General features: G+C 36.8%; 5 protein-coding genes across 7 annotated transcripts; 2 read left to right on the forward strand and 3 right to left on the reverse strand.

Moving 5' to 3' along the window:
* Positions 1-1,367: 1,367 nt before the first annotated feature.
* LOC111803279 (fasciclin-like arabinogalactan protein 11) lies at positions 1,368-2,526 on the reverse strand. Its single transcript, XM_023687609.1, has one exon. It carries the CDS (start codon positions 2,330-2,332, stop codon positions 1,598-1,600), a length of 735 nt encoding a protein of 244 aa, XP_023543377.1. The 5' UTR covers positions 2,333-2,526; the 3' UTR covers positions 1,368-1,597.
* Positions 2,527-4,591: 2,065 nt separating this feature from the next.
* Positions 4,592-5,353, forward strand: LOC111803673. Its single transcript, XM_023688185.1, has one exon. The coding sequence runs from the start codon at positions 4,592-4,594 to the stop codon at positions 5,351-5,353; it is 762 nt and encodes a 253-aa protein (XP_023543953.1).
* A 1,689-nt stretch (positions 5,354-7,042) lies between these two features.
* LOC111803146 (serine/threonine-protein kinase-like protein CCR1) lies at positions 7,043-9,776 on the reverse strand. 2 transcript variants are annotated; one of them, XM_023687431.1, is made up of 2 exons: positions 9,544-9,776; positions 7,043-9,459 (listed from the first exon to the last, which is right to left on the reverse strand). In XM_023687431.1, the coding sequence occupies exons 1-2, from the start codon at positions 9,572-9,574 to the stop codon at positions 7,235-7,237; spliced, it is 2,256 nt and encodes a 751-aa protein (XP_023543199.1). In that variant the 5' UTR covers positions 9,575-9,776; the 3' UTR covers positions 7,043-7,234. The 2 variants fall into 2 exon arrangements, with proteins under 2 accessions (XP_023543199.1, XP_023543198.1); XM_023687430.1 differs by having other exon boundaries at positions 7,043-9,776.
* Positions 9,777-11,731: 1,955 nt separating this feature from the next.
* On the reverse strand, positions 11,732-12,818 carry LOC111803147 (aquaporin PIP2-2-like). Its single transcript, XM_023687432.1, has 4 exons — positions 12,524-12,818; positions 12,153-12,448; positions 11,933-12,073; positions 11,732-11,848 (listed from the first exon to the last, which is right to left on the reverse strand). Exons 1-4 carry the CDS (start codon positions 12,816-12,818, stop codon positions 11,732-11,734), a joined length of 849 nt encoding a protein of 282 aa, XP_023543200.1.
* A 1,005-nt stretch (positions 12,819-13,823) lies between these two features.
* LOC111804349 (EVI5-like protein) lies at positions 13,824-20,114 on the forward strand. 2 transcript variants are annotated; one of them, XM_023689113.1, is made up of 10 exons: positions 13,824-13,970; positions 15,590-15,791; positions 15,889-16,084; positions 17,049-17,054; positions 17,274-17,354; positions 17,441-17,557; positions 18,629-18,826; positions 18,918-18,977; positions 19,074-19,261; positions 19,722-19,806. In XM_023689113.1, exons 2-9 carry the CDS (start codon positions 15,649-15,651, stop codon positions 19,257-19,259), a joined length of 987 nt encoding a protein of 328 aa, XP_023544881.1. In that variant the 5' UTR covers positions 13,824-13,970; positions 15,590-15,648; the 3' UTR covers positions 19,260-19,261; positions 19,722-19,806. The 2 variants fall into 2 exon arrangements, with proteins under 2 accessions (XP_023544881.1, XP_023544880.1); XM_023689112.1 differs by having other exon boundaries at positions 13,825-13,970; positions 19,074-19,172; positions 19,722-20,114.
* Positions 20,115-20,412: the final 298 nt, after the last annotated feature.

Below are 20,412 nucleotides of genomic sequence, written 5' to 3' on the forward strand. Positions count from 1 at the left end.
TATAACCATCTTTGCATAAACCATTGCTTAAGTTACATTGAATGTAGTTTCTTCTTCTTTTTTTTTTTTTCTCTTTTTTTATCATCTCTCTCTGTCTCTCTGAAGTTGGTGTAATATAGTTTATAACTTTTTCTGGTATTCATATTACTGAAAGGAACAGCCAATCTACCAAAAATTATATTTTGTCCAGAAGCTTTCTTTTCTGATGTAGCTTTTTTCAGGAATTTGCTTTAGAAAACGGTAAGCTATCATCATATCTCAAAAGCAGGGAATAAGTGTGGTATCACTGAGCTCCCACTTGCTATGGAGAAAGCAACGGTGAGCTACTCTGTGTTGTTCTACCTCAAGAGAGTTGGTAAGCCTTCTTTCCTTCTCTAATTCCTCCCGAAAGAATTAGGCTTTTTTCTTTCCTTCCTTTCTTACCAAGTCAGTCAGTTCTCTTCCATTTAAAGGATACTGTGAACGTGGTAGTTTCTCATAAGAAAGACTTGTTCAACTGTAGTTTAGTAGGCCATCCTATTCTTCCTCTTCCATGTACAGTTTAAAACATAGCTTTTCATGTTTCTACGGGGGACAGAGATGTTGAGTCTATATTAAGGTTGTGATAAAAGCCCGGCTTTTGTTGAACTAGGAAGATCATAGGTCAATGTAGGAAGGTATTCGATAACTCGATAATAATTGACATATACTTCTTGTACTTTGAAAAGTACTTTAGAAAGAAAAAAGTACAGGCCTTCGAGATTAATAAGGTAAATAAATCTTTAGATGGATTAGAAACTAGTATGCCGAAGAAATAATTCACTCTGGAAGAAATATCCTAAATGAGTTAGGATGAACTATTATTTGGATACTCAATTGAATAGAGTGTTCTTGTGAGATCTCACCGGGGAACACAATCTTCCTTATAAAGGTGCAGAAAATTTTCTATTAGACTGAGTTTTAAAATTGTGAAGCTTACAATGATACGTTACGGGTTAGAGCGGATGATATTTGTTAGCGATGGACTTAGGCTAGTACAGTTGAGAATATTTTGATAAACTAACCTAAATCTAAACTCACTTCTTCTCTAAATAATCCATGAATGCACAACTCACCTAACGCCATTGAGATGCAATAATGACAACTAACGATAAGAGACAACCAACAACCATGACAACATTCAACCTAAGGCAGAGAGAGAGAAAGAACTAGAGGAAAAAGGAAAAAGGAAAAAGTTTGTTCATGGTAGCGAACAGGCAGAAAAACTTATTGTAAAAGAGTCCTTTGAGCACTAAATTTTAGGTACATTTAGACACTTGTTATGAAAATGGTATTCAAATTTGGATGAAGCAGGTACTTTAAACCTTCCAAAAGTATACTAAACAATACAAGAACAAAACAAATGGCTTTCCATAAAACGTGCAAATTTGAATTGAGAAAATGACAACAAAAATAAATCTCTTAGTTTCATTACAAAACTGAAAAACACAATCAGCAAAGACAAAACGAGAGACATTGAAAAGAAATAAAATTATTCTTCGAATTCACTTCCAACTTCAAGTAATCACCCAAAAAAATACACATCCGTCAAATCCCCCCTGAACCAAAGAGGAAAGCCTCATTGCTGCAAAGCAAGCGCAACCATAAATCCAACGACTGCCGCGAAACGGTAACTCAGCGCCTCAGCGGCGCCAGAATTGTCACTAGAAGTGTCCTTAGAGGCGGCAGCAGGAGCATCAGAACCCGAAACAGCCTTCACCGGCTTGGCAGGGGCCGGCGCTGGCGCGTCTACACTACCAAAAAGATCAACCGGAAGAAGCACTTTATCGACCTGGTAAACAGCCAATTGACCGTCAGTGTAAATAGTGTTGGCGACGACGGCGTCGACGACGCCGGTGGTCAAATTGACTTGAGAGCCAGAAGTGGTGACATTCAACGGAAACTGGCCGGCATTGCTGTTCCCGGCCTGGGTTCGAAGTGGGTTACTAACGGTTTGAAATTGGGACATGGAGATGAAATTCGGGAGAACATGGAACTGAACCAGTTGAACTTTTTGCTGATCGGAGAGGGAATTGAGAGTGCCAGGTTTGAGATTGGCAAAGGCATTGTCAGGGGGAGCCAAGACAGTGAGGCCTTGGCCTTGGTTGGAGTTGTTGAGCTGATTGTTGATTTGGTCGCTCTGTTGTGTGCTTTTGAGGAGCTTAATGAAGGTCGAGAATTGGCCGGCCTTTTCGAGGATTCCGGTGATGTTGGTCGGACCGGAGGGGGCTGGTGACTGAGTGGATTGAGCTGAAACTGAATTACAGAACAGAACGGAAACAAGGAAGAAGGAGATGGGAAAGAGGGCGTTCATGATGATGAATGGGAAACGAAAACAGAGGAGTTTTATTGTTAGAATTGCTCTGTTTTTGAGGCATCGGAGATGGTGTTTATAAGAAGGGGAAGAGAAGGAAATTGGTTTGGTGAAATGGGGATTTCAGAATGTAAAGTGATTGGGTTTTTTGGTGAGAGGAAAGAGAAGGGATTTTGCTTCAGGAAGCAGGAAAAACAGAGTATTTCGAGAGTGAAGGCCATTTTTTTTGGGTTTGGTGGGGATTCAAGAACATTTGGTTTTGCTTCTTAAAAGGGACAACTTTTTAGGAACCTTCGGATTGAAGTTTTCGAGGAACTATGGTGAGAATATCGGAGCTATTAGGTGTCATGTTCTGAGTACGAGTTATCCTAAAATGCACATCAACTTGTGTTAGTAAGTAACGTGACCATATTATAAAAGAATATCGGAGCTATCAAGTGTCATGTCCTAAGCATAGGTTATCCTAAGATACACGAAGAAACTCGAACGTATTGATAACTAACGTGATCATATCAATAGGGGAAGAGAATCTAGTATGTTTGTAATGGTAATCTAAGAGTTTCTAATAATGGGTTATGCTAATATTATTTGTAGGTATAGGGTATGCCTATTATATGATTGATTTAGGTCAATTATGTTGTACATCAAATAATTTATTAATTTGTTTAGGATTCCGGGTTGTTGATAAAGATAAGAGCAAATGAAAAGCAGCTAAAGTAAAAAAGGAAACTCATAATTGTGTTCATCATGTAAAAAGTATATGTAAAGTTGAATTAGATTAGGTTTGATTTTAGTTTCATTAGGTAATTTTTTTCAAAATTAGGGTTTTTTTTAAAACTCGATAGCCTGAAAAAAAAAACCAATCAATCCAATAAGATACATATGAATTGAGTTATATTTTGAATATTTCTTACTGTATCTAATAAATTTAGACGATTAAATCTAACGTGACATTATATATTATTTTTCTATATTAATTTTTATGTTTTAATTTCTAAATTTCATTTGAGTTTTTATTATTAGATCGGCAATCCCAACCGTTAAGTGTACAAAATACTAATTATTATTTTAAAAGTTTGTTTCACCAATTATATGGTGACATTAAAAATAATAAAATAATTTACGTTATCGATGTGATATAATATTTTCAAAAGTAACAAGTGTGTATTAATTTATTTTGAAGTAAAAAAAAATTAAGAGTAAAATTTTTTAATGATGTGGACCATATAATGACTCTAACATTTACGAGAAAGTCTGCTAAATGATTATGTCTTCAAAGAGAAAAATATTTAATTAGTTATAGTCTTTTAATTTGTTATTTAAATTTGAAAGCTTTTATGGTAATAGGAAATCTTCCCATTAAATTTTTAAATATTGTTTAATTATCTATCTCAATTTTATGCATTTATTTAATAAATCTAAATTTTTATTAAGTGAACGACAGAAAATTAGTCAGCCTAAGCCTATCGCGAGTAGATATTGTTCACTTTGATTTGTTACGTATCGTCGCCAATCTCACGGTTTTAAAATGCGTTTACTAGAGAGAGATTTCGACACCTTATAAAGAATGTTTCGTTTTACTTTCCAACCGTTGTGAATCTCACAATTTGTTTCCTTGAAGACAATCGTCCTGTCACATTATCCAGTGTTTGGCTTTAATACTATTTTTTAACCAGTTAAACACAGTATTAGTAAGTATTGTCCGCTCGTTACGTACAATCATTTTCAAAACTGTGAGGTTGACCACTGTATTTAATGGTTTAAGCTGACAAAGTTAAAATTAAATTAAGAATTAAATAAACTTTAACACAAAATGTTAAAATATAATCCAAAAATATGGATCTATTTTTATATTTAATGATAATAATTATTTAAAAATAAAAAATAAAAATAAAACTGACTCGTGTCCATAGGTACAGGTTGTCAGGGTGGGCTACCCTTCCCCTATAGAATCACGCCTAGTTGCTTTGCAACTTTGGGGCACGCTCATGTCAGATTATACCCATTAAAATTCTGCCACGTGTTTCCCATTTCTTCTTTCTTCTAGTTTTTTAATTTACTTTTAATTCCCCTAAAAGATATTCGCCAATTTGCAGTGGGGGACCACTCACTCGCTCATAGTCTTTACTCCACGTCAGCATCTTCTTCGTCCCCAAGCCGTAACCCTACTCTCCATAAATCAAGCGAGCTTCCATTTCCACAGGCAGAGCTCGAACAGACAAATCTCTTAAACATTTTTTGGGATTTAGATTTTTTCCGATGGATTTAAAGCTCGGGAAATCGCCGATCTTACACGACGCTGCATTCGCAAGGCGACTGTGTTTCCGCCTCTTCTTGTTCGCCTTCGCCGTCTCCATTATTCCCGCCGTCCACATTTTCACCTCTTACGATTCCAAATCTTTCCATTTTCCCAAATCCCCACCCTGTCACGCCGCCAGTCACGGCGGCGCAGATCAACTCCCCCGAGGCTCGTACCTGTTTCAGGGCCACTTCCTAAACCCCATCTGGGACTCTTTAAATTCAGAACATTGCCAAGAAACTGTGAATCTCACCATCTCCGTCGTCAGGGAACTGGTCGATGAAAAGCATCTGTTCAACCATAGCGCCAGAGCTCTGTTCGTCGGAGAGAGTTCGTCAGCCGCCGCATCGGTGCTCCGGGATTTGGGATTTCCCGGCGCCGTCGGGATTGATAAGGGTCGGTTTATCTCGCTGAAACAGAGGGAAGTTGGGTACAAACTTGATTACCCAAATGATTCATTCGATTTCGTTTTATTCAGAGGCAAGTTCAAGATCTCTGTTCCCGATTTGGTGGTGGGTGAAATTGAGCGGGTCCTCGCCGGCGGTGGAACTGGGGCGGTGGTTATCGGAATCAATTCTCCAGTAACGATTGGATTCGCCGGTAGGATGCCGAGTTTACTGAAATCTTCATGTGTTGTATCTTCGAAGCCCGTTAATAATTTGTTAATCACTGTATTCAAGAAGAAACATCTCCATGAGTTTTCAATTAACTGCCCGAGTTAATACCAAAGCTCTCGAGAAAGATTAAGATCAGAATTTAGAAATGGTCATGTTTTTTTTTTGGCACATGCACCAATTTAAAATAGTTAGAATGATTGAAATTTATTTGCATGTCTACTTAAAAATATGATCATAATAATAATAGTATGAAGTGGTTATTAGATGTCACAACCATATCGAGAAGAGAAGAGAGTAGGTTAATGAGCCACCTACGAACGATGCCTATCTAGTAACGTGAGGGTTGAGATAGACAATATCATAATACCACCTACAAACAACACCTATCTAGTAATGTGAGGGTTGAGACAGACAATATCATAATGCCACACCAAGAACGATGCCTAACTAGTAACATGAGGGTCGAGACAGATAATATCATAATGCCACCTATGAACGACACCTATCCAGTAACATGAGGGTTTAGACAAATAGTATTATTATTATTTAAAAAGAATTGAATTTTTTTAAACTAAAAGGCATATAATTAAAGTTGTTGTTCTTGCTATATATAAGTACTTAAGATTAGAAAGCTATTTTATTAAAAGATTAATTAAATAATAATGTAAAATTATTTAAGATCTAAAGTTTGTGGCGGTTTGGTGTTATATTGAGTTCTTGAACAAGCGACTTGGGTGGTGGATGCATGTGGTTCGTAATTGTGGCTTTGAAAAATATTATTATAGTGATGAATTTTTAATTATACTTTTCATCTCTAACCACTTTAGCTATTTAATTTTTAGGGTTTAGCGGTAATATATTATATAAAAAAGAGATCCCATAATTTGTGGTCAAACCGTAAAACAAGTCATGAACAACTCATTCCTCGAGCAAAGCAATTATAAAAAAAAAGATCCCAAGGGAGCAAAGCTCTAGCTATGTGTTCTAATAACACATTCGATATGTGGACTGGGTCTAAGAGAGTACCTCCGTCAAACCGTTCTTACTAAAGGGCATCCAAAGAATAAGTGATCACGAGACTTATCTGTCTTGCCCTGCCTTCTCGTGAACCTCTTTAGAAGAGTTTTTGAGTCAGTAATGAAACTTTCTTTCTCGTGAACCTCTTTAGAAGAATGTTTGAGTCAGTAATGAAACTTTCTCCAAAACCTTTGTTTATAACAAAAACAAAGCAAAGCAAGTCCTTGAAAGGCAATGTTGTTGTGGTTAAAGAGGCAAATTGATGCATGCATGGCTCCTTGCATGGCATTCGAGAAGGCCACCTATTTTCAGATGATGGGCTTTGCAAATGGCATACAGGGAGGCAGGCATATGATGCCTATATGCTTCTGCAATTGAACCAAAGGAAGAATGAAAGAGCAAAAAATGAAGCACCTGAACACTTCAAAGCACTGCTTATGATTTATTATAAGCTCATGGTTTCAGAATATTTTGTTTGGAAGATGGGAAGAAAGAGTTACCACAGCAGTACTTATACAGAGTTTGTCTGTTACAAAGGTTGGGGTCAGCCTTCCATCTACCTTATTTTCCATGACCAGACACTGGGTGGTGTGCCAGTGAGGACGTTGAGCTCTGAAGGGGTGGACACTGGACAGTGTGCTAGTAAGGACGTCGAGCCTCGAATGAGAGTGAATTGGTCTTTCTGGTAGTGGTGGACTTGAGCGGTTCCACTAAGCAGCCATTAATGTTTAGATAGTGGTTTAAGAGGTTGGCAGCATTGGTGGCACGGTCTAGATGGAAGAAGCAAATGGAAACTCATTTACTGAAAGAAATAGTGTAATGTTGGATGTGTTCATGTACAAGCTGAAGCTGAATAACTAATTTACAGTTGCAGAGAGCAGCAGTCACATAAGCTGTAAAGGAATATGTGTTGTTGCATCGATCAAAACGTATGTTTCGAAGCCGAGAACCCGTGTTGAGGTACGAGTGTTACAAGATCAATCCATCTTTAACAATTTGGTCTAACCAAGATGCGATATCTGAGATTGTTGGTCGCTTGCTGGGATTTCCTCGTACAGCTAGTTCAGCTATATCAGCAAGTTTAAGTAGAGGCTCCACGTTTCTGGGTAGAGTGGCGTATCGATCTATTATGGCAGCAGCCTTACCCTGCTTGATCAAAGGCACTGCCCATTCAACTATGCTTGAAGGTGTGTAATCTCTGTCATAACCTTTCCTTCCACTGATGATCTCAAGAAGCACGATACCAAAGTCGTAAACATCCCTCGTCAAATCAGCACTAGCATCGTCATTGTCATTGTCGTTGTCATCGTTCGATGCTATAAGCCCGAAATCTGCAATTCTGGCTCCCCAATGGGAATCCAAAAGAATGTTGGAAGTTTTGACATTTTGATGGAGTAGAGGAGGCACGAGTTCGTTGTGAAGGTACTCGAGTCCCCTCGCCGCCTGCATCGCTATTTTGAACCGCAGCGACCAATTTAAAGGAGAAAGACCGCCATGGAGATGATCATAGAGTGTGCCGTGGGGCATGTACTCATAAACAAGAAGCCTCTCTCCCATCTCACAACAGTAACCCAACAGATTCACAATATTGCAATGCCTTATCTTACAAAGGATATCCAACTCCATTTCAAAGTCCCTACTGTTGGTGTGAATAATGGTAGCAGCATTTGCCCTCTTCACTGCAACCTGCTGCCCATCTGCTAACACAGCCTTGTACACAAACCCATATCTCCCCCTACCGACCTCGTTAAACTCCTTGAACCCGTTCGTGGCGTCTTTCAACTCCGAAAGCCGAAAAATCTGAGGAATCCCAGGACAAAGAGAAGCCAGTGGAGCACAAGAATCAGTTTCAGTACCAGTTTCCAACTCGGAATTGTGATGTTTCTTGCTCCCGCTCCCGTGTTTCTTCGAACCGATTATGCGAGTATGAACACACCAACCGAGTAGAATCAGTACCAATCCAGCAACAGAACCACCAACTATTAGCAGTATACGACGCCATTGATGCCAATGCGTCTGCTTCGTTTCAGGAGATGATGGAACTCCACAAGTATCCCAACAAGAGCTGTTCTGGCAAAGAGAGCAAGCAGTGCAAATCCTATCAGAATTCAAAGTACAAGGGCTAGACAAGAAGTGCCCATCAGAGCAATTCAGTCCACAGCGGATACAGATGTTTAGATCCTTCCTTGCACACAAGCTTTTCAAATCTGGTTCATTCAAAATGCTGGCATTGAAAGAGAACTCCCCTTCACGGCAAGGTCCTGGAGCGCACAGCCCTGGACTACAAAGCTCCAAAGGAGGATCATAGCCAGGAGGAGGAGCCTCAGGAGAATGTGAAAACCAACAATCAAGAACAAGATTGTCCTCTCTAATGCCGCAGATTGAACGGTCTGATGAAGCAATCGTCATAAATCCTGTGTTCTTAGGAATCAAGGATGAGTTCAAGCTACCCCAACAGTCCACTTCGTGAGTATCCCTTCGGATGCCGCAGAAATGCCGCTCGCCGGCGGTCAACGTCACGTAGCCGGCGGTTTCCGGAAGGCCGACGAATGAATCGGCGCTACCCCAGCATTTAACTCCGCCGGATACCTCTGAGATTCCACAGACGGCATCTTGTCCGGCGGCTAGAGCTACGAATTTTTCAGAAACGTTTGGAACGTCGAGATTGGTTGAGTTTGGTCCCCAGCAAAGAATCCCTCCATCTCGAAGCTCGGCGCAGCTAAATCCTTCGCCGGAAACAACCCTTTTAAAGACAAGGCTGGCAATTGATTGATTATAGAACAGAGAGCTCTGTTTAGAGCTCAGACTATTATTATTAATTGAATCTCTCGATATATCCCAACAATCTACTGGACCCGAATCGCCGTCAGAATAATAAGATCCCCTAATTGCACAAACATGGCTTTTTCCCGCGGCAATATGCGAATAAGCAGTGGCTCGAAAAACCAACGGGACGAGATCTGTACCTGGATTTATCGAATCCCAACAGTACGCGTGCGAAGTGTTTGATAAAATACCGCAAAGAAATCCCTCGCCGCCTGAGAGAGCAGCCATTGCCGGAATGTCGACGGAGAAGATGGAGGTAGAAGATGAGGAAGATGGTGAAAGAGACGAACTATTCTTACCCCAACAAATAACTTCCTGTTTGCCACTGGCATCAATAGCGCAGAAGAATCCATCTGGGCCAAATGCAGCTGAAATAGGAGCCATTGATCCAAACCCAGATACGAAAACAAAGAAAAGATTCAAAAAAACACAAAGGGGTGGCAGCAATTTACAAGATTTGTAAAGGGTACGATGAACTCCCATGATTTCTCCAAGCTACTCACTCTTGTGGGTTGCTTTGGAATGGATTCAGTAGTGTCATAGTCTGTGATTGGCTTTGTGAAGCTCTTTCCGCTTGCTCAAGTAAGAAGAAGAAGAAGAAGAAGAAGAAGTATAATGGAGGAGATGAGAGTAATGGTGGTGACGCAGAGAGAACGTGGATTTCGCCATTTTTTTACGGCTTGGATTTAGATTAGATTCGACCCCTTGGAATCTGAAACTACTGAATATAGTTGATGAGACCAATTTCACAGACCACAAAAAGGGTGAAGAAGGTTAAAGGAAACACTTTCATTGAGCTGTGAAATCCAAGGAAGATGGAAGTTTAGTGGTTGTCAACGTTGAAAATTAGGCCTCTTCACCATTTATGGCAACGCAAAAAGCAGAGCAATACCCAACCGGACAACAGATTCATGCCAAGCTAATACCCTCTTTTTAAATTCAATCAAATCCTAACCCAACTCAACAAAATCTTCATTTTTATTTATACTTTCATCCAAATGTGTTTTCTACCTCACCCCTTCCCAACCCGAGCATCGTTCAACATAAACTCTCGATCCAGAACTTCATAACTTCATATCTTATCGACTTGTTAATACTTTGCCCAATAACCTATACATCCTTTTGTCAAAAAGTTGACACCTTTTTTAATTTGGTTCCATCCACATTTATATTATATTTAAGTTTAGCTTTAATTTCTGTTCATGATAACGACCCTATTAAAATAGACAATAAAATAATTTCTATTTTTTTTTAATGTAAAATAAACCCTAAATTTAGACCAAAACAATAGAGAAAAATAATTTTAAAAAATTGAATAATGAATACTTTTATTTAGTAGTACAAATAGAACTATGCTCCGAACAATTTTATGTTGGGTAATCTCTTGTGAATGTTTGGACACTTTAAGAATCCACTATTTTCCAACATCTCTTCTAAAATTAATGTATTTTAATAAATTTATATTACAAATAATTTACCCTAACAAAATTCATAATCTTGATTTTAATCATACTTATTAATCTAAGCTGTGGTCTCCACAGCACATGACAGCTTAATTAAGCTCCCACCTGATTTTGATCATTACTAAGTTATTTAATAATTAAGTTATTTGATAAAATATTTAATGTCTCTAATTTTTAGGGCACAAATAATAATTTAAATCATGTATTGTCCTACAATTTTCGTACAACTATTCACCCATCTTTATAATTTTATAAGGACATAATTAGATATATTCATTCTTTAAAAAAATCTAATCTTTTTAACAAGTTACTAACATTGGCAACAAACATTAAATATTCTCAATTAAAAAAAAAAAAGAATTGGGTTGTAATCCTTTTTTAACAGGTTGACCCAACAAAAGAATGTCAACCTGTAGACCGAACCAAATGTTCAATTTTTCAAAAATTCAGCTCAAACCCAAACCGAAAAAAAAAAAATCTAACTCAACTTAACTTTTATAGTTTGAATTAGATAGTCTTAATAGTTCGAATTGGTCGAATTATCGGGTTATATGAATACCTACATTATTATTAACTTTTCATAAAAGTTTAAAAACTAATATCGAAATAAAAATCATTTAAATTTTAGATAGAAGTTAGAACTTGTGTAATAGTGACTTAAAACAACTACGATCATAGTCTATATTTTTTAAAATATAATCCAACGCATCCATCCAACCCACCTTAAATATTCTAACTAACAAGTAGGCAATATAATATGAATTATAGAGCATGTTATTAATATATTTTATTATAAGGTAGATACACTTGGAAATTCACATGTCCAAAATATTTAATAAGTAACGACCAAATGAAATAATAATAACTTCCAACATGCATTTTATTTTACCCATCACCATATCATATATTACTGATTAAGAGTATTCTAGAGATCTATAGAATATGATATAATATAAATGGGCAGCGCCAGCACAGTGCGGCTAGTGTCGCGCAAGTTGCTGATCCAGAAAACGCGAAAACGACGCCGTCGCGCCCGGAAGTGAGCGCGTGGACTCGCTGTTAAAAGACCGTTTATTAAACCCTAAACCCATAAAAATTGTAGAGGTTGAAGAACATAATTAAAATTGCGATTCTATCAGACAAAGAACTGATTGAAGAAGAAGAAGAAGAAAATCCATTAAATTGAGGAACTCCGGAAGGATCTCAAGGTCTTCGCAGCACCTCCTCTCAGAACAAATTCATGGTAAATTGCAGCCATTGCAGCTCCGATGAAAGGTCCGGCCCAGAATATCCACTGCTCCTCAAAAAACAACAGACTTTGAAAAACAATTTCAAATGGTTTGATTCAAGTTTGAGGAAGAAAAAAATGAGACATTACGTGGTTATCCCAAGCTTTGTGTTTGTTGAACATCACTGCAGAGCCGAAGCTTCGAGCTGGGTTAATGCCGGCGCCGGTGACCGGAATAGTGGCCAAATTCACCACGAACACGGCAAACCCAATTGGCAGCGGCGCTAGAACCTTTTGAAATTGAGTTTTTTTTTTGCTTAACAATTATTGAACTGCTAATAATCGTTGGATAAGAATTAGAAATGCTTACAGGAACGTGGGAATCTCTGGCTTTTCTCTTCGGATCGGTGGCAGAGAAGACGGTGTATACAAGAACGAAGGTTCCGATGATCTCGGCGGCCAGGCCGGCGATGGGACTGAAACCGTCGGCGAGCTCGGTGGCTCCACCGCCGAGGTCATTAAAGTTAGCCTTCTTTAATGACTTCACCAGCCCACACCCACAAATGGCTCCCAAACACTGAGCTGCTATGTACAGTACAGCTCTGACCAACGAAACCTTCCGACCCATGAACAGCCCAAATGTCACTGCTGGGTTTATATGTCCTCCTGCACCGGACCAAATTTAGGACCAAAAAGCCATGGATTTAATCTAAATTGAGGGAGAGACAGAGTAGAACTCGCCAGAAATGCCGGCGGTACAGTAAACGAGAACGAAGATGGTGCCACCGAACGCCCAAGCGATACCCAGAACGCCAACGCCGCCGCAGGCGGAGGCAGAAGACTGCCTCTGGTTTCCAATCACAGTGAGCACTCCGACGTAGAGAAACAAAAGCGTGGCAATGAACTCAGCGATGATGGCCCTGTAAAACGACCACCGGGAAAGCTCGTCGGCGTCGAAAAACGGAGCTGGAGGCTGATCGAGGTAGTCCCCGGCGGAAAAGCCGCCGCGGATTCCGGCTTCAACATCCTTAGACATGGGCTGAAGAAACAGAGGAGGGGCAGAGCAGTTGCAGAGTGAGTGAAGTGAAGATGAAGGAGAAATGTTTGATTAAGGGAATCATAATAAATAGGTCAAGAAATGAAATATTCTTGGACGTAAACTGGAATCCATGGTTGCTGAAACTTCCAATGGCCTCGATTTCTTCGAAAAGGATTCGTTTCGAAGTTGAAAACCAGGAATAAACTAGGCGGCAAACTTCCGACCGACTAACCCCATGTCATGTCTAACATTTCCTTGTATTATTTTATTATTCCTAATTATATATATTCTTATCTCGAAATACCTCAAAAATGTACTAGAGAGCGATGAAGTAGCTCGTATTGAAAGCTCTCTTTTCCACGTGTTTACGAGATATTTACGACCCTTTATTTCAATTAGTTTTCAACTTATTTATGAAAACATTTTTTCCCAAAAGTTGATTTAAGGTTAAGAATTGTCCACAGAAACAAGTGCCTGATCATCGCTGTCTCCTTGCAAGCTCCTTGATTTTCTAGAATATTTATTCTTTCGAAGGAAAAAAACAGATAACTTTGTCATTATATAAAATAACTTTTAAAATTCACATGCTAAAGAGTTTGTTTCAAAATCAAATAAATATTAAACCATAAAAAAATTGAGATCGAATTGATTTAAGTTATTTAGGTCACATATTCAAATTCTACTCCCGAGTAAAAAAAAAAATGCAATTTTAATGTTAATTTTTGTTTTTATTGGTTCAATGTGTTTTATATTAAAATTTGATAAAATTTAAAAGAAAAAACCTAATTTTTTTTTATGAAATTTATTGATTTTAATCAGCGAAAATTGAATTTGGAAGTAGAAATTTCCATAAAATAAAAGTTTTTATGATACAAATTAATATATTTTACATAAATTTATTTGTAAAACGATTTCTTTGCTTTTTTTTTTTTTTTGACGTTTTTATTTGTGAAATTATGATATGGAAGGAACTTTATTTGTTTTCGTATAAATAGAATTCTTAAATACAATTCAAATATTTGCTCCCTTCGACTAAGGGGTTGTGTCTGTATTATTACAGGATCTCTCCACAGATCTCTCTTCTCGCGTTCCGAAATCTCATTGGTTCTCATCTTCACAAGCGAATCGTCTCTTATCCATTGATTTCGGGTATGTTTCTCTATCATTCTAGTTGATTGAATTTGTTTTCGATTGACATATTTATTTTTCCCCTACGATTTGATCTTTATTTGTTGCAGTTCATTTATTTATTTTATTTTTATTGAGATTTGTCTGCCTTGTGGAATTTCGGGATTGAATTGTGGACTCTTCGGATCAGGAGAAACTCAGATCCTTTTTCGTCTTGATAGCAATTTGCAGAAACTTGATTAACAATCACTGTTTTGTATTCCCTTTCGGCTGGGCTGGGAAGAAGATTGGATATCTAATTAATGAAGCCAACTCGATAATTAATCACTATTCTGTATTTTGGATCCTACATTTCTCTTTTCTTTGCAGCCAAACAGATTGTTTACTTTCTACAACTACATTCGGTCTAGACCTCTCTTTATTTTGCTATTGGCGTTTGATTTCCGTTGCAATTTTCAAATCCTCTCCTATTTAGCTTGCCATTTCAAATTTCAAGTTCATCATTTTGTTTCTCTACGAATGGTGTAGATAAATCAAGCAAGTGGTTAATGGAATGCCACTCAAGAGATCCTAAGACCATGGAGGAATATGCCAAACTTCTCACTTTCTTAAGAGAGTGACTATTATCTAAATTATGCGAACTGAAACAAAATCCTGTCTGTATGTGATTTTAGAAAAAAGAAAATTTGAATATTTGCATCGGAATGCAAGGAAGACCATGTAAGGTTCTGCTTCTTGTTTCTGGTTTATAGCAATCATTGAATTTGGCTCAGTGTTTAACTTATCAGGTCTTGTCGATTTTTAATTAAATAATTTTCCACTCCTCAGACAAGGCCATACATGGTGTTCATTCTCTGGTAACATTCCTTTTTCTACCAGAATTTTTATCCACGGAATCAGTGGAACATAATAATTAAAGATTAAGAACAGGACTGACTATTCTTCCATAAGAAATAATGAAATATGGTTTGATTTCATATTTGTTTCACACTTACCATGAACAAAAAAAAAGTTAGTTTGGGGATCAGTGATACTGGTCCATCTGCCTCGTTTAGATCTTATTTCTGTCTTGTTAACTATTGAATTATTGTGAAGTAGTTTGAGATGATGATTTTGTCTAGTTCATTTGTTACAAGACTAGATTTTTTGGGTTCCCTAGAATAGAATGATGTTGTCAACTTTCATGTCTCTTGTCTAATTCTTTTATCTCTTGCACCTTCCCATTTTCCTTTTCAAATTTTTGTCTCTTGTTGCTAGAACTTTTTGGTTTTCTTAATCTTGTAGTACTGAAACACAGTTGTTCTAGGGAGCTTGTTGTGGGTATTTTCCAATGGTTGAAAATTTGATGATCTGGTATCTTATGATGACAATTATCATCATAAGTGCTAAATATATTGGTTTGTATTTTTTACGTTTTTTTTATATAAATATTAGTTTTTACATTCTGTTTGAATTGTTTTGAGATGAGCTGATGCTTGGGCTGATTTTGCACTATATATTAACTAGACTATTTTTGTCTCTATGAAGTTGTAGTAAAATTGTTACTTTACTGCATCTTTTTATGTATGCCTGCTCTTCATAGGGCTTTCCTTATATCTACTATATTTATTTGTTGATTCTTATTCGCCTATTTTTTGTAGTCAGTAAAAGTCTATCATGTGGAGGAGGACAGAGGTGACAGCGCATATTTAATGGTGGAATGGAAAGGAAAACAATAGATGACTTTGAACCAGGTCCACTTCCTTCGCCCAGGCAAGTAGACAGGTTTGGATTCTTAAAGCAGGAACACAATAGTTCTCCAGATGCTATAACCAAAATCAGGTCCACCCATGTACAGGAGAGGTACGCTTTTATTCATGGCTCAATAATTTCTTCAACATTCTGCTTTCTTTATTAAGAATCGAGTTGATTATGCATTATGGATGCCCTACAATTTCAGGGAGGAAAGGAGAGTTAGAAAATGGAGGAAGATGATTGGAATTGGAGGGAGCGACTGGAAGCATTATGTTAGGAGAAAACCTCATGTTGTTAAAAGGCGTATAAGGAAAGGTATTCCCGATTGTTTAAGGGGTCTAGTTTGGCAGCTGATTTCTGGAAGTCGAGACTTACTGTTGATGAACCCTGGAGTTTATGAGGTATTATGTTTTTCTCTTGGAATTTGTTTGAGATTGCGGTCTTAAAATGTTCTTGCAAATATTTTTGTTGCAAGCTTTCTAAAATCTAAAAAATTGTTAGTTTCTGTATCCTAGTTACTGTTTCAAAGTGTTAAAGTTTTAAAAATACAAATGGCTCTTTTAAAAGCTTTAGATATTTAATCAATGAAAAACTTCTGATTAGTTAAATTAAAGTCGGTAAGTTTTTTGTTCAATCGTTTTACTCTATGAACTTACAAAAAAAACTAATGAATGTATGGACTGAATCCTCAAAAGTACTGGAGTCTTACTTCACTATCAAATTTGGCAATCGCACTAAGCAAATGCCTATTGCTTAATGCCTATTTTTGAAAGAAAGGTTTGAAGTGTGGCTCACTTCAATGCCTATTTTTTACGTATATTTCTAATTTCTTTTAATGTGTCCTTTTGTATTTTATTCTTAATGATTTAAGTCCTTTCCTGTATTTCTTTTTGTGGCTTCGATGGTTGGTTTGGCTTATGGTGTTTGTATGACCTAGGGTTGTAAAATTTTATTGTTACTAATGAATGTGTTTTCATGTCAAATTTGATTTACATCTCAAATCAAAAAGATCAAATATATGATTGAAACCAAAGTCATAATATCAGGATGGACTTAACTGCTTTATGTTTCACCTGTGGTCATATGATATGATTAGTCTGACTGTGACTATAAATGTTTTGTACCACATATACTTATCGAAGTTTATGTTACCCAGCTAGTCGGCTACTACTGAGTTTGTTTCTGTGCTTCTTTTATGAGAATGCAATTGTAACCTTTTATTTGGGTTTGTTGTCAGTAAAGTAGAAACCTATACATTTATCGTATTCAACAAAGCCATACGTGATTACTTTTATGGTCTTCTTTTGTAGTCTTATAAATATATAGTTCTAAGAATTATGGTTTTAGGTGGCTTATTTTTTGCAGCAATTGGTAATTTTCCTTGGAATTGTATGTACTTTGAGATATTTCTTATACCTACCCTCACATGTTTTTCTTTCAATAAATGAAAAGATTATGCCATTTTTTTTTCTTTTTCTTCTCTGTAATTTCTTTTCTTTCTTTCCTTTTTATTTCTTTTTGATTTTGTTAACGGTACCATGACTTCTCTCTAATCTTTTATTTGTATTTTTTCTATGACTNTTCCAACAGAGACATGGACCTGGTCAGAGATCTCTCTACAATGTTTTAAAGGCATATTCAGTTTTTGATCGGAATGTCGGATATGTTCAGGTTCTCAATCTTCTATAGTTTATCATCAGTGATATGTTAACAATTATATTTTGTGGTGAATGGTTTGTATGTTTTTGAGCGTGTAGGGGATGGGATTTTTAGCTGGTTTGTTGCTTCTCTATATGAGTGAAGAGGATGCATTCTGGCTGTTGGTGGCATTACTTAAAGGTGCAGTTCATGCTCCTATGGAAGGATTGTATCTGGTAACGCTGTTCTTTGAGATCTCTCTATTGTGACTTCAACTTTATAATAGTTCGCAGTCCAGAAAATTTGAGAATCAGAAAAAATGAATGGACATAATCTCCCTTCTGATGCTTCATGTTCAATCGAAACAAATTTATTCATTGGTTATCGTGAAAACTGAAAAGTATCGTGAAATGATTGTTGGTGGCTATTCCCATTGAGAGTCTTAGACTCTACTCTATTTAGCATGAAATGATTAAGAAAATATGAATTAAATATTTCTTGTTGGATCACGTAATTGTTAATGCTAGCTACCTTCATCTAGGAGTCGTGGGTCTTATATAGCCAAATCAATCCTGACAAAGTTTCTGATTTCTTATTCACATGAAAAGATAGCTGTTTTATATGGGTCAGCTTCCCTTTATATGATCTTAATAACCATTGAGTTCGTTATTAACTACAAGTAACTTGTTAACGGCTGACTGACAGCTTCCTATTTTGTTAGCATGGGCTCAACAATAGAATAGAAATAGAACGAATGAAAAGAGAAATTAAGGAAAGGACTTATCACAATATCACTGCACCAGCTCCCCCTACCCCCACCCATGAATAAAAACCAAGAATGATTTGCTAGTGACTATAACTAAGTGAGCCAACTTTCCTCAATTCTGACCTCTTCTACATCCAAATTTTCTCAAGAAGTTCCAGGAGATTGCCCCATTCGGCCACCTTTCTATCATTGAGTAACTCATGTAGCTCCTCATGGTAGATTTTTGTTATACTAAATTTTATTTTGTTTCTGATGTGCTTTTCTTTTGTTTTTATTCATCCAATCATGATTTCTGCATGATCCTATGCTTGTGAGTAATGAATGGTTATAAACTTGCATGAACTACTCTAGAGTTTTCTTCCAAGTTCATGGTGGTGCATTTTTTTATAAAGTGGTCTAAAGTCTTGCCACCGATTACGTTTCTGAGGGTTGTGTCAAATATTAAATACTTTTTGATTGACTTGTGTTGGGGTCCATTTGAAGAGCTTTTAGTTTTTTTATTATTTATTTTATTATATATATTTTTTTTTTTTTGGGATAGGCGGGGCTTCCTCTAGTGCAGCAGTACCTATTTCAATTTGATAACCTTGTGAGAGAGCAGCTGCCCAAGCTTGGAGAGCATTTTACACAGGAAATGATAAATCCTAGCATGTACGCGAGCCAATGGTTTATTACCGTTTTCTCTTACTCTTTCCCCTTCCATTTGGCTCTACGAATTTGGGATGTCTTTCTTTATGAGGTTGGTTACTCGAAATCATATGCATCCTTTTCTGCAACACAATTCTTCTATAAAGAAGTTCACGCTTATTATTAATGTCTTCTAACCACAGGGTGTTACGATTGTTTTTAAAGTTGGTTTGGCTCTTCTAAAATATTGCCATGATGACTTGGTGAGTTATGAATTGCTTCAAATAGTTTCGGCGTCCACATTTACATTGCTGCTAGATCCTAATATTGTTTTTTTTTTCTTTTTTTGTTTTCCGCAGGTAAAGTTGCCGTTTGAAAAACTCATACATGCTTTGCGAAACTTCCCAGAAGATGCAATGGATCCAGATACATTACTGCCCATGGCTTACTCAATTAAAGTACGTCCCTTTCTATCTACACCCCCCTCCCCAAGCCCCAGCTTGGCAACAATGAAAATTAATATTTCAATTGTTGCGTACGCATGATGGTAATGGATCTGAATTTGCTGAACACTTTATCATCGAATTTAAACCAAATAAGGAACTTGTTAATCAATGCGTTGTAAGTCATCACATCAGTATTTCGTTTGGCAGTTTCACATGAAGGAATCTGATTCATCATGTTCATCTCTACGTTGTGTTATTTGATTTGAGAATCTGATGAATGAAGTATATAATCTAATCAGGGTACCCAAATTTAGAGTAAAATAAAAAATAGGTAGTAACGATCGCTTAATGTTGATATGTTCGAAAGGGTGATAAAATCCACATTCATCTTATTAGTTAGAAGCTTCCATGTTCCGTTCATTTCCATTGAAAGATCTCATCTTTTATGGCCAAAATATGCAGAGACCAACATGTCTGGAAGTATAGTAGAACGTTTTTTGCTTTATTTCTGGAAATTTTTGAGTTTGAATTTTGTTGGTTGGTTTTTTTCTTAATGATTAGGTGTCCAAGCAGCTGGAGGAATCGAAACATCTGTATGAAACGAAGCATGGGAAGGAGATTCAGGGCGATGCTGAAACTAGTGGGAAACAGGAGCAGGAGGTGCATTGAAGGTCACTACTTTTCCCTCTCCCATTGGAGCCAATGAAAAAATCATAGACAAATTAATTTTTATGATTTCTCTGTCGCTTCTGAATTGTTTAGGATGTTAATTGAATGATGCGTAGTCATAATTTATCATTTATCATTTTATTATTTCCTCGAGTTAGGACAAATGCTTTGTAAATTCCTAGTCTCCTACCCTTTTGTGTCGACAAAATGTTCATTTCTCAACCTATATCTAGTGGGGTCAATGTATTTATATGTTACAATATAAATTTTATCTGTTGAATGAAATTATACATTTTTTTTCTTATTTGGGAGAGAATTTCTAATATCCCTTCAAAATTCTAGAAAAAAAAATAATAAATGTTTACTAATATAATGGCCCATGTTAATTAAAAATAGTTTTAAAATATATCAAAGAAAATGAATTAAATTCGATAAAACGAGTAAAATTACTTGGCATGACACGTGGGAAATCAACAGCCACACTTTTTTTTCTTTTCTATTCCAAAACGTATTTTATTAATTTTTTTTAATAATGCCATTAAAAATTTGATATTTTGTTTTTATATAAAAAGGCAATGCGGAG

Source organism: Cucurbita pepo, chromosome LG10 (assembly GCF_002806865.2).
Source record: "Cucurbita pepo subsp. pepo cultivar mu-cu-16 chromosome LG10, ASM280686v2, whole genome shotgun sequence".
NCBI classification, from domain to species: Eukaryota; Viridiplantae; Streptophyta; class Magnoliopsida; order Cucurbitales; family Cucurbitaceae; genus Cucurbita; species Cucurbita pepo.

Excerpts from the sequence above, each read along its gene's own strand:
- LOC111803146 (XM_023687430.1), bottom strand. The coding sequence starts at position 9,574 with ATGGGAGTTCATCGTACCCTTTACAAATCTTGTAAATTGCTGCCACCC.
- LOC111803673 (XM_023688185.1), top strand. The coding sequence starts at position 4,592 with ATGGATTTAAAGCTCGGGAAATCGCCGATCTTACACGACGCTGCATTC.
- LOC111803279 (XM_023687609.1), bottom strand. The coding sequence starts at position 2,332 with ATGAACGCCCTCTTTCCCATCTCCTTCTTCCTTGTTTCCGTTCTGTTC.
- LOC111803147 (XM_023687432.1), bottom strand. The coding sequence starts at position 12,818 with ATGTCTAAGGATGTTGAAGCCGGAATCCGCGGCGGCTTTTCCGCCGGG. Across the intron at positions 12,449-12,523 it reads CTGTACCGCCGGCATTTCTG|GAGGACATATAAACCCAGCA; the intron begins GCGAGTTCTACT and ends GGTCCGGTGCAG. Across the intron at positions 11,849-11,932 it reads ACAAAGCTTGGGATAACCAC|TGGATATTCTGGGCCGGACC; the intron begins GTAATGTCTCAT and ends TTTGAGGAGCAG.
- LOC111804349 (XM_023689112.1), top strand. The coding sequence starts at position 15,649 with ATGGAAAGGAAAACAATAGATGACTTTGAACCAGGTCCACTTCCTTCG. Across the intron at positions 17,355-17,440 it reads GGAATGTCGGATATGTTCAG|GGGATGGGATTTTTAGCTGG; the intron begins GTTCTCAATCTT and ends TTGAGCGTGTAG. Across the intron at positions 18,827-18,917 it reads GGGATGTCTTTCTTTATGAG|GGTGTTACGATTGTTTTTAA; the intron begins GTTGGTTACTCG and ends TTCTAACCACAG.